Source organism: Lutra lutra, chromosome 4, assembly GCF_902655055.1.
Source record: "Lutra lutra chromosome 4, mLutLut1.2, whole genome shotgun sequence".
Lineage (NCBI taxonomy): Eukaryota > Metazoa > Chordata > Mammalia > Carnivora > Mustelidae > Lutra > Lutra lutra.
In genome coordinates this window covers 124,352,684-124,365,352 of record NC_062281.1, presented here as the reverse complement: position 1 = coordinate 124,365,352, position 12,669 = coordinate 124,352,684, and the positions used below count along the sequence as shown (strand labels likewise).

The following is a 12,669-nucleotide window of genomic DNA, read 5'->3' as shown; positions in this document are numbered from 1 at the left end:
GACAGGTTGAAAGCTAGGGCTCTTTTTTTTTTTTTTTTTTTAAAGATTTATTTATTTATTTATTTGACAGACAGAGATCACAAGTGGGCAGAGAGGCAGGCAGAGAGAGAGGAAGAAGCAGGCTCCCTGCTGAGCAGAGGCCCCCCCCCCCACCCTGCCCGATGTGGGGCTCAATCTCAGGACCCTGGGATCATGATCTGAGCCAAAGGCAGAGGCTTTAACCCACTGAGCCACTCCAGCACCCCAAAAGCTAGGGCTCTGTGCTTAAGAGTTAGGAAGGTTGTGAACGCAAAGGCAAAGTTCTTGAAAGAAATTAAAAGTGCTACTCCAGAGGACACATAAATGTTAAAAAGTAAAATAGCCTTATTGCTGATATGGAGAAAGTTTTAGTGGTCTGGATAGAAGATCAAACCAACCAGCCACAACACTCCCTTAAGCCAAAGCCTAAGCCAGACAAAGCAAGGCCCTAACTCTCTTCAATTCTGTAAAGGCGGAGAGAGGTGAGGAAGCTGCAGAAGAAAAGCTGGAAACTAGTAAATGTTGGTTCATGAGGTTTAAGGAAAGAAGCTCTTTCTATAATGTAAGAAGCAGCAAGTGTGGATGTAAAGCTGCAGCAAATTATCCGGAAGATCTAGGTAAGATAATTAATGAAGGCAGCTAGAGTAAACAACAGATTTTCAATGTAGATAAAACAGCCTTCTATTAGCATATGCCACCTAGGGCTTTTCATCTCTAGAGAGGTAAAGTTAATGCCTGGCTTCAAAGCTTCAAAGGACAGCTGCTTCTCTTGTTGGGGGCTAATGCAGCTGGTGACTTTAACTTGAAGCTTACGCTCATTTACCATTCCATACATCCTAAGGCACTTATGGATTATGCTAAATCTACTTTTCCTGTGCTCTATAAATGGAACAATAGCCCAGATGATGGCACATCTGTTTCCAGCATGGTTTACTGAATGTTTTAAGCCCACTGTTGGGACCTACTGCTCAGAAGAAAACATTCCTTTCAAAATATTCCTGCTCACTGACAATGCACTTGATTACCCAAGAGCTCTGATGGAGATGGACAATGAAATTAATGTTGTTTTCATACCTTCCAACACATCATCTGCAGCCCATGGATTGAGAAATCATTTTTACTTTCAAGTATTACTATTTAAGAAATATATATCTTAAGACTATACCTGCCTCTGATGAATCTGGACAAAGTAAATTGAAAACCTCTGGAATGGATTCACCATTTTAAATGCCATTAAGAACATTGGTGGAATGCCTGGCTGGCTCAGTCGATAGAACATAATCTCAGGGTTGTGAGTTCGAGCCCCATGTTGGGTGTAGAGTTTAGTAAAAACAAACAAACAAACAAACAAATAAAAATCACAAAGAAACAAAAAAATTTGCGACTCATGAAAAGTGGTCAAAATATCAACTTTCACAGGGATTTGGAAGAAGTGGATTCCAACTCTCATGGATGACTTTGAGGGACTCAAAGTGGAGGAAGTAACTACAGATGTGGTAGAAACAGCAAGAGAACTAGAAGTAGAAGTAGGGCCTGAAGATGTGACTGAACTGTTGCAGTCTTGTGGATTAAGCATTGCTTCTTAAGGATAAGCACAGAAAGTGATTTCTTGAGATGGAAACTACTGGTGAATATATTGTGAAGACTGCTGAAATGACAACAAAGGATTTATAATATTACATAAATTTAGTTGGTAAAATAGAGGCAGGGTTTGAGAGAATTGACTCCAATTTTGAAAGATGCTTTATTGTGGGTAAAATGCTATCAAACAGTATTGCATACCAGAGAGAAATCATTCGTGAAAGGAAGAATGGATCAATGTGTCAAAATTCCTTGTCGTTTTATTTTAGAAATTATCACAATCACCCCAAACCTTCAGCAACCACCACCCTGATCAATCAATAGCCATTGACATCAAGGCAAGGCCTTCAACCTCAAAAAAGATTACGACTCACTGAAAGCTCAGATGATGGTTAGCATTTTTTTAGCAATATTTTAAATTAAAGTATGTACATGGTTTTTCAGACATCATGCTATTGCACGCACACTTAACAGACTGTAATATAGTATACACATAACTTTTATATGCCCTGGGAAATCCAAAAATTCATTTGAATTTATTGGGATATTCACTTTATTGCAGTGATCTGGAACTGAACCTGAAATATCTCCAAGGAATGGCTGTAATATGTTTCCCCAGATAAGACTGCTTGGTCTCCCCAGTTATAAAAATCTAGTCTTCTGGATTGGAAAAGAATATTTTAATATGAGAAATATGTGAGACTCTGGTTTTTGCACCGGAATTGTCACCATTTATTTCTAACAGTCTTCCACAGATGGAGGGCTTGACAGATGATGAGTTGGCCTCCTTACCAGGGAAATTATGTGTCCTCAAAAGTACAGCATAGGGCTTGCAAATATCACTTAGGAAGCAGAACAGGGTTTCTGCTTCATTCTGACACCTATTAGCTGTGGACTTTGAGCAAGGTATTAAGGTTCAATTTTCTCATTTTTAAATGAAAAAACATGTATTCATAGGGTTGTCATGAGTATTAAATAGTTGACAGATTAAATTGACAGATTCAAAGAATGTCACATAGTGCTTGGTACATAGTAAATGCTTAGTAAATATTACTTTGAAAAGTTAAGGTATGACGCTCTATCTTAGGTTCTGTTCACCAGAAAGATCCTGAGACAAGGATTTGGGTACAAGTGATTTACTAAGGAAATTCTTGAAGGAAAAAAAGTAAGGGAGGAGGAGAAGCAGGACAGGGAAAGAATAAATCAAGCAGGTGTGCTGATTGAAGGTAAAGTCCAGTGGAAGTGGTTTCAGGCTGATCCCACAGGGACCTTTAGTGTGTAAGTTACACTTTGGAATTTGTTTCAATCTGAAGCAGAGACACTGAGATTTTCATCTCTGCATCTGTTATTCACTGGCTAAGGACCACCTGGGAGAATATAAGGTATCTCTGGTTGTCTGCATAAATGGACAAAGCAACTCCAGTAGCCTGATAACCATTCTCCAGAGAAGAGTTGTCTCAGTGTGGGCAACTGGAAGCAAAAGCATCCTGATGCAGGGGGGAAGGAGTATTCAGGAACAGTAAAAGAATATGAGGGTATTGGGAGAGAGCCCTGAGTATCTACCACCATACCCCAAGCTGTAGCCAACCAGGCAAAGTGTCGTCACCTCTATGTCTTTCACTCTCCTGGTTATGTAAACGTGGACAATTTACTTAACATCTTCAATCTCTGTTTCACCATTTATAGAAGGAGAATGACAATACTATCTCAAAAGTGATTATGAAAATTATTGCACCAAAAACCATAAGAAACCTAGGAATAAACCTAACCAAAGGGGTGGAAAGACCTATACTGTGAAAACTATAAAACACCAATGAAAGAAATTGAAGATGACACAAAGAAATGTGAAAACATTCCATGCTCACGGTTTGGAAGATCAAATATTGTTAAAATGTCTATACTACCCAAAGCAATCCACATTTAATGCAATCCCTATCAAAATACCAACTGTATTTTTCACAGAGCTAGAACAATCCTAAAATGTGTATGAAGCCACGTAAGACCTCAAATAGCCAAAGCAAACTTGGAAAAGAAAAGCAAAGCTGGAGGCATCACAGTTTCAGACTTCAAGTTATATTACAAAGCTGTAGTTACTGGCACAAAAATAGACACATAGATCAATAGGACAGAATAGAAAACCCAGAACTGAACCCACAACTATATGGTCAATTAATCTTTGACAAAGCAGGAAAGAACATCCAATTAGAAAAAGACAGTCTCTTCAAAAAATGGTGTTGGGAAAACTAGATGGCAACATGTAAGAATGAAACTGGACCACTTTCTTACACCAAACAGGAAGACAAATTCAAAATGGATTAAAGACCTAAATGTGAGACCTGAAACCATAAAAATCCTAGAGAACACAGGCAAAGAACACTACTTCTTTGACATTAGCCATAACAACTTCTTTCTAGATGTCTCCTGAGGTAAGGAAAACAAAAGCAAAAATAAACTATTGGGATTTCATCAAAATAAAAACCTTCTGCACAGTGAAGGAAACAATCAGCAAAACTAAAAGGCAGCCTTTGGAATGGGAGAAGATATTTGCAAATGACATATTGGATAAAGAGTTAGAAGCCAAAATCTATAAAGAACTTATCAAACTCAACACCCCCCCAAAAAATAATCCAGTTAAGAAATGGGCAGCAGGTATGACAGATAATTTGTCAAAAGATGACATACAGATGGCAAATAGACAAATGAAAAAAATCCTCAACATCACCCATCATCATGGAAATACAAATAAAAAGACAATGAGATACCACCTCATACTTGTCAGAATAGCTAAAGTTAACACAGGAAACAACAGTTGTTGGAGAGGATGTGGAAAAAGGGGAATCCTCCTACACTGTTTGTGGTCCAACCACTCTGGAAAACAGTATGAAAGTTTCTCAAAAAATTAAAAATTAAAAATACAACTACTCTACAATCCTGCAATTGTACTAGTAGGTATTTACCCAAAGAATATAAAAATACTAATTCAAAGGGATATATGCACCATGATGTTTATTGCAGCATTATCTACAATAGCTAAATTATGGAAAGAACCCAATGTCCATCAACTGATGAAAGGATAAAGAAAATGCTGTATATATATATACAATGGAATATTACTGAGCAATAAAAAAGAATGAAGTCTTGTCATTTGCAACAACATGGATGGAGCTAGAATGTATTATGTCAAGTGAAGTAAATTAGAGAAAGATAAATACCATATGATTTCACCCATAAGTGGAATTTAAGAAACAAAACAAATTAGCAAAGGGGGAAAAAAAACCCCAGAGAGGTAGGCAAACCAAGAAACAGACTCTCAACAATAGAGAACAAATTGATGGCTGCCAAAAGGGAGGTGGGTGAGGAAATGGGTTAAAGAGGTGATGGGGATTAAGGAGTGTATTTGTTGTGATGAGCACCAGGATTGTATGGAAGTACTGAATCACTGTATTGTACACCTGAAACCAATACTACACTGTATGTTAACTGAAATTTTGATTAAAAACTTCACAAAATTTAATGTAAATTAATAAAAATCAAATAAAAAATTTTAAATAAACCAATTCTCAAAAAGTAGCAGAGTATCTGAGCTAGAATGGGTACAGAACAAACATTAATTCTCCCTAATCTTACAGATTCACTCTATATAAGAAGAATGGATTATAAAGATCACTTTGAACACATGAATTTGTAAGTACTTCCTCGTGGCATAAAATTCTTTGGATAAATTTTCTGTTGAAAGCAATTTTGTTCAAAGGATTTTTCTCCTTATGACTCTTTCAATTCTTCTGATTACATGAAGAGAAATTCTTCAATTTAGGATTCTATTTTATAATATTTCTACAATATTCCACTAAACTTACAACTTCTAAAAAGAAAGGGGTGCCTTGGGCTCAGATTACAGCTAGTTAACAAATAGCAGCAGAAGCAGCAGCCGGAAAGAGTAAGGAGGGGCTGGCTCAGTCTTGGTAAGCAGGGAGACATTAGGAGAGGTCATACTGGGCTAAAAGCTAGATGTCCCTGGTTTGAGTTTTGCCACTTACCTTCCTAGGACATGTGATGTCCTCTAAAACATCAGTGGTTCCACTACATGGTCTGTCACATATCTTCCAGCACCAAAACTCTAATACATGGATATTCAAATCTCAAGTCCTAAATCCTGAAATCTGGAGGACTTCCTATGTATAAAATGTATAGAAGTTCAGAGAAGGGAAATGACAGGCTGGATTAAGGAAGTAGAATTCAAGCTAGATATTGAAGAATGAGCAAGAACTAGAAAAATAAGTATGGTCTAGGGCATAATAGTGGAAAGTAAAAATAATTTTTCATAAAATATGAAACCTTTTTGATTAGAGGGAAAGGTTTATTATAGATAGTATTAGGAAATAAAACTATAAGTTATAAATTGACCAGACTGTGGTATATTCTGAGCAGTAAGGACAGAATTGTGTCAATATAAGATAATGGTAAGTTCTTGAAGAATTAGAGAAAGGGGTTCCTGGCTGGCTCAGTTGGTGAAACACGCAGCTCTTGATCTCAGGCTCATGAGTTCAAGCACCATGTTGGCTTGAACTCACATTATTGAAGGGTAAGAAATCTGTAAGAAGCCTGCCAAATTCCCTGGTTATGAGATGAACAATCCTTAAAAATTGAGGTGTTTATACTATTAGATTGATATTGTAAAGCAATCAGTTGAATGGGGCATAGTTCCCCAAAAGGGAGAGAAAATGGAATCATCTCCATCTGTACATCACCATGGAAAGAATGTCTAGGAAAGCAGGCTTCCCTTGATCATGTAAGACTATATAGCTGTTTACAACCATAAATACATCTCCTTATGGGTTTGGATATGTACATTTGGGAGTAGGGGCAGGAGAGGTTAAGTACCACTTTGTGGAACAGAAAAAAAATGTATTTGGAGTTCTAGGAATTTAACAATCCTGGAAGGAAAGAGTGAGAAGCAGAGAATGATAGAAGGAAAGGGAGAGCTAGGCACTAGTTAGAAAAAACATATGAGATCCCCTTAATGGAGGCATGTCTCCAAAACATAAAAGAACATGTGATTTCACATTGTTCCCCACTTAATGTATTGGGCTTTAAAGTAAAAAGCAAAACCAAAAAAACAGTCATTTCCCTTTCAGACACTGGAACTGTTTTGGAAATAGAGGAGTCAGACAGGTCACCAAAATATTGACTGTATCAGTGGTGAAGTTGGACTAATATGACTTGACCTAAAGCCACAATTGGGATTTCTAATGCTTCTCTCAAGTCTAGAACTCAGATACTTCCTCTGCCATCCCCAAAACAGTGGCAAACACAGCCTGCAAAGTTACCTGACTAGGTGTGGAGAGAATCACAACCTCACATAAAATGAACACTAGTCATAAGGAAAGAGACTGGTTTCCAGATTTGGCTCCAGAAAGCAGGAATGAATCCAGACCCATGTGTGCTTAGCACAAAAAATTTAGAATAGAATATATATCCTGTGGACTGGCAGATCCAAGGAGAAGGAGGAAGAAATACCATTCCATCCAGGAAATAAAAAATAAAATCATAGACCATATGCCTGCCTCAATATAACAATCCAAATCCTCTTCCCATAAGGAAAAAAATACTATTATTCTCTCAGCATGTGATTGACTCATAATTTAAATGTCCCATATGAAGAAACCTCTGTCACCATGGTGATCAGAAATCTCTTTCCCTGGATAATTCAGAGTTGTTCAGAGAAATTCCCAGAAAAGAGGAAAATCTGGGATGGGATGTTAAAAAGAAAGAAAGAACATCCAATTAGTATCCCATTTTCTTTTCTTTATTTTATTTTATTTTATTTATTTATTTGACAGACAGAGATCACAAGTAGGCAGAGAGGCAGGCAGAGAGAGAGGAGGAAGCAGGCTCCCCACTGAGCAGAGAGCCCGATGTGGGGCTCGATCCCAGGACCCTGAGATCATGACCTGAACTGAAGGCAGAGGCTTTAACCCACTGAGCCACCCAGGCGCCCCAGTATCCCATTTTCTTAACTTGACATTCAACCTGTGAGGAATACAAGGAATTTCTATCATTGACAAATTTAATGTGGGAAAAGAGAAATTTGTTTCTTTTATAGCTTTTCGGAAACCGTGTTACTCATTCAAATGTGAATACACCTTGACTTAACAGAGCCAATAAAATGTGTGTCAGAGATAGAATGAGACTAGGATAGGGAATTATTAACACAGTAAAGGTAAATTCTCCTGAGATCCTAAATGCATAGCCAAACAATTAATACTGCATAACAGAAAATGTTATCCACTGGAATCAATTATTATTTAAATTTCACCAACTATTTTCCTTCTGGGGCTAAGATCTAAAAACTAAACTTTACAAAAACCGTATTTTGAAGTTTAACATAGGCTTTTTATATATATTAAATTTTTTATACAGAAACAGTGCATAGTAATTATATTTACCAAAAAATTTACCAATTTTGCAGCATTGCTATATTAACCTAGAGATCTTACCAAAAAGTGAAATAAAAATTAATACCACCAAATCTGAAATTATTATATGATAACTAAGGACATGGGGAAGACTCAAGCAAAAAAGCACCAGCATTATTGGCCCACATATCCCCAATCTGGTGTACAATCAAAGAGGAAACTAAAATTAAAAGCTATGCAATAATAAATGTCAACTATATCAGTGAAATAAAATAGGCTATCTACAATGGAGTATGTTATGTTAAAACTGTGGAAAAAAAACAAACTTGTGAGACACAGCCAAAATAATATCCAATGTACTTGTTGTAGTATTTATTCCTAAACAACAATAAAATAAAAATAAATTAGCCTACAATCAACATAAGAGGCTAGAAAAATAATTACATTATAAATCTAATAATAATGGAAGCAATGACTGATAATAAAAGGAGTTAATGAAATAATGAGCATTACCACCAATAATAATCAAAAACAGCAAAAATAGTTTTGAAATGTATAATTTCTGCGGCTAGGTATAGGTATAGGGAGAAAACTTTGTCTTACATTATATAATCCCTCAAATAGAAACATAAATACCTCTAACTGTTCACCAATGAGGGAACTCTTAAATGACAGTTAATCCATATTAAAAAATTATATTACTTAAAAGAATAAAAAAATAAAAATGGTAATAGATAATTAAAAGAATGAGCTAATTCTACATGAACTACTATACACTAGGTTTCCTAACTTCATCCATACACATATCATCTTTAGGATTGCTGTCACGTTCATATACCCACTCTACAATTTTTTTAACATGTTTAAATATTTCTAAATACGTGTTTACATTTTCTAAATATATGTTTAAATCTTAATATATGTTTCTTTTGAAAAAAGAAAACAACCCTGCTTTTCTAACAGTAATATCTGTGAAATCATATGTTGGTCAACGACTACATTTTTTCAAAATTCCTTGTCCCAGCAACAGATAAGGAAACCCAACCCTTTTGAATGCCCTACGTGAGCCTGTCTGCCTGAGCAGGATTTGGTTTAGACCAATTTAGCAAAGTTCTTCGTGATTTGTGACCAGCCAGCTTCTGCCCAGAATGTCTATTCAGTCTGAGTTGATGGAGACAGTGGCCCTTGAGACTGGACCAGCCAAATGAAAATCTGTAAGGGCAGACTAGCAATAAGCAGAAATTGCTATGAGACACCAGAACAGCCCCCTACCTTCCTTTTTATGAAGAGTATTATAAATTCTGTAAGGGATATAGATGGAAAATAAGTCAAGGGCATATATTTATCTCTAATTCCATGGGGGTCCTTTTTCAGGACAAGTAGAGGGGGACTGTTACAAATCTCATCTATTTTCATGGAGCCACATGTGCCCAGGTCTTACAGGGAGATTTTCCCAATTCCTCTGGCAAAGATGAAGCATCTTTCTTTCAATCTAACTCCCATTTTTATTGAGGGAGTAATAGCACCTCCTTAAATATCACGCAAATGCCAATGGGGATCTGAGTCCCTCAGGTTTCTCCAACTTTCAAAGGTTTTGGACAAACTTCTGTTTAGCCATTGTGATATGTCATTATTTGGGGTTAAAATGATAACCATTTACTAATTCAGTGAGTCCATCAGTCAAAAACAATTTTCTGAGCACAAACTCTACAGGATGGGTGTATACTTTGTTTATTTGAAGCCCCCAAGATAGAATTCAGGGAGAGGTAGAGGGTAATAGAAGAGAGGTCAGCAAGGGAACCAGGACAAGACTGCCTCAGATATATTTCTTAATGCTCAGCCCCTACCTACTCCAAATAATCACATTTCCATGGAGTTGCCAGTATAACACTTCCATACTGTATCTTGTACAACATATTAATTTCATAAATGTAAACTTATCTCATAATATTCCTGAGAAAATAGAGTGATGGTGTAGGATACTGCCTAAAAGGGCAAAGTCTAGGCACAGGTGATAAAATGCCTCTTGTAAGGATGTTACTTGTTCAGAATGCAACATAGTTACCCTCCTACTGAAACTCCTAATTTAAATATATTTTCTGGTCTTCTATTTCCAGTTCTCTTTGGGTTTCTGATGAGTACTGGTTCTTTTGTTTTAGAATTAGACATTATTTTATCCATCAGTACAGTTCCTAAGCTGACCCCCTTTCTCCCCTTTTTTAAAAAATCTTATATTATTTGCCTTGCAAAACCATATTGCTTTACTGTGGAGTAATTAAATCCATGGGCTTCAGGCTAAGAATCCTGCATTCAGATCCTGACTCTGCCATTTACTAGCTATGTGATCTTGGTAAGTTACTGAAACTGTGTGCAGCAGTTTCCCCACACATAAAATGAGGATAATATTCATACTTGGGGCGCCTGGGTGGCTCAGTGGGTTAAAGCCTCTGCCTTCGGTTCAGGTCATGATCCCAGGGTCCTGGGATCAAGCCCCACATTAGGCTCTCTGCCCGGCAGGGAGCCTGCTTCCTCTTCTCTCTCTGCCTGCCTCTCTGCCTACTTGTGATCTCTCTGTCAAATAAATAAATTAAAAAAAAAAGATAATATTCATACTTAAGAGAGTTACAGTGAAGATTGAGAGAATTCTGCCCTAGTAAGCACTAAGTAAATGTTAACTATCAAAATTATTCACTTTGCTTCAATAATAACTAGCATGTACCAGACTCTTTTGATATACTTGCCTAAAAACACTCTATTCATTCTTTATGAACAGGATTTTTAAAAATTTACTTTAATAACTATCAAATCTTCCTTAATTTGTCAAAGTCTTTAAATTTTTAAGTTAGGGTGTGCCTGGGTGGCTCAGTTAGTTGGCAACCAACTCTTGATTTTGGCTCAGGTCATGATCTGGAGGGTCCTGGGATTGAGTCCTTCCTTGGGCTCCATGCTCAATGGGGAGTCTGCTTGAGGATTCTTTCCCTTCTCCCTCTGGCCTGCTTGCATTCTCTCTCTCCCTCTCTCTCCCCCAGATCCTTAAATAAATTTTAAAATAAAATAAAATAAATTTTAGGTTAGGCTTCAAGGCCACCTTACCTCATTTGGTGTTATTTACATTTAATAATCTTATATTCTCTTCCATTAATTATACCCTTGGTGAATAATCTAAATATTTATTAAGTCTCTCTGTAAAACGGAGTAACAACATTCCCATCATTGTTTCTATTTATTTAATTAGAAAATTTTATTGATTTTCACACTGTACTATATAGAAAATACAGTCTTCCTATATGCAGAAAATGAACCAGAAATAGAAAGTATAGAAAATATGTTTCATGAGGAAAATGGGCAGTTTTTTACAAAAAGATCTGATCTCAGGATGCCTGGGTGGCTCAGCTGGTTAAGCGTCTGCCTTTGGCTCAGGTCATGATCCCAGGGTCCTGGGATGCAGCCGGCCTTGGGCTCCCTTCTTAGCGGGAGAGCTTGCCTCTCCCTCTGTCTGCTGCTCCCTGTACTTGTGCACACTCACTCTCTCTCTCTCTCTCCGACAAATAAATAAATAAAATCTTTTTTAAAAAATCAGATCTCGGCTCTCTTTCTGCCGCCATCTTGGTTCCGCGTCCCCCCGCACAAAATGCCTGGTGAAGCCACAGAAACCGTCCCTGCTACAGAGCAGGAGTTGCCACAGCCCCAGGCTGAGACAGGGTCTGGAACAGAATCTGACAGTGATGAATCAGTACCAGAGCTTGAGGAACAGGATTCCACACAGGCAACCACACAGCAAGCCCAGCTGGCAGCAGCCGCTAAAATTGACGAAGAACCAGTCAGTAAAGCAAAACAGAGCCGGAGTGAAAAGAAGGCACGGAAGGCTATGTCCAAACTGGGTCTTCGACAGGTTACAGGGGTTACAAGAGTCACTATCCGGAAATCTAAGAATATCCTCTTTGTCATCACAAAACCAGATGTCTACAAGAGCCCAGCTTCAGATACCTACATAGTTTTGGGGGAAGCCAAGATCGAGGATTTATCTCAGCAAGCACAACTGGCAGCTGCTGAGAAATTCAAAGTTCAAGGTGAAGCTGTCTCAAACATTCAAGAAAACACACAGACTCCAACTGTACAAGAGGAGAGTGAAGAGGAAGAGGTTGATGAAACCGGTGTAGAGGTTAAGGACATAGAATTGGTCATGTCACAAGCAAATGTGTCAAGAGCAAAGGCAGTCCGAGCCCTGAAGAACAACAGTAATGACATTGTAAATGCTATTATGGAATTAACAATGTAACCATCTGAAAACGAGGACTTTTTTTTGGTGTTTCAAAAGAATAACTGCAGCTTGGTTTGAAATTTGTACTGTTTCTATCATTAATAAAGTTATGGCTTCTTGTTGGATGAAAAAAAAAATCAGATCTCTGTTTTAGGTCACTTTTACAGTAATATGCAATAAAATGTGTAAACTGAAGTCAAACATTTTGCTACATATTATAACATTGACCTTTACATGGAGAGAGAAACAAAGTGAAAGAAAAGCCTTTTGAACAAATCAACTTTGGGGCCAGGAACGCCTTGACAGGAACAATGGGGTTCTTAGGTTTTTGTCTTCCTCTTAGTTAATGCAATAAAATGATTGTGTAAACTGAAGTCAAACATTTTGATACAT

General features: G+C 37.4%; 1 protein-coding gene across 1 annotated transcript; it reads left to right on the top strand.

Annotated features, from left to right (window-relative positions):
• The first annotated feature begins 11,615 nt into the window (after positions 1-11,615).
• On the top strand, positions 11,616-12,413 carry LOC125099177 (nascent polypeptide-associated complex subunit alpha-like). The gene has a single exon (XM_047728564.1). The coding sequence runs from the start codon at positions 11,647-11,649 to the stop codon at positions 12,292-12,294; it is 648 nt and encodes a 215-aa protein (XP_047584520.1). The 5' UTR covers positions 11,616-11,646; the 3' UTR covers positions 12,295-12,413.
• Positions 12,414-12,669: the final 256 nt, after the last annotated feature.

Coding starts and splice junctions, on each gene's coding strand:
- LOC125099177 (XM_047728564.1), top strand. CDS start 11,647: ATGCCTGGTGAAGCCACAGAAACCGTCCCTGCTACAGAGCAGGAGTTG.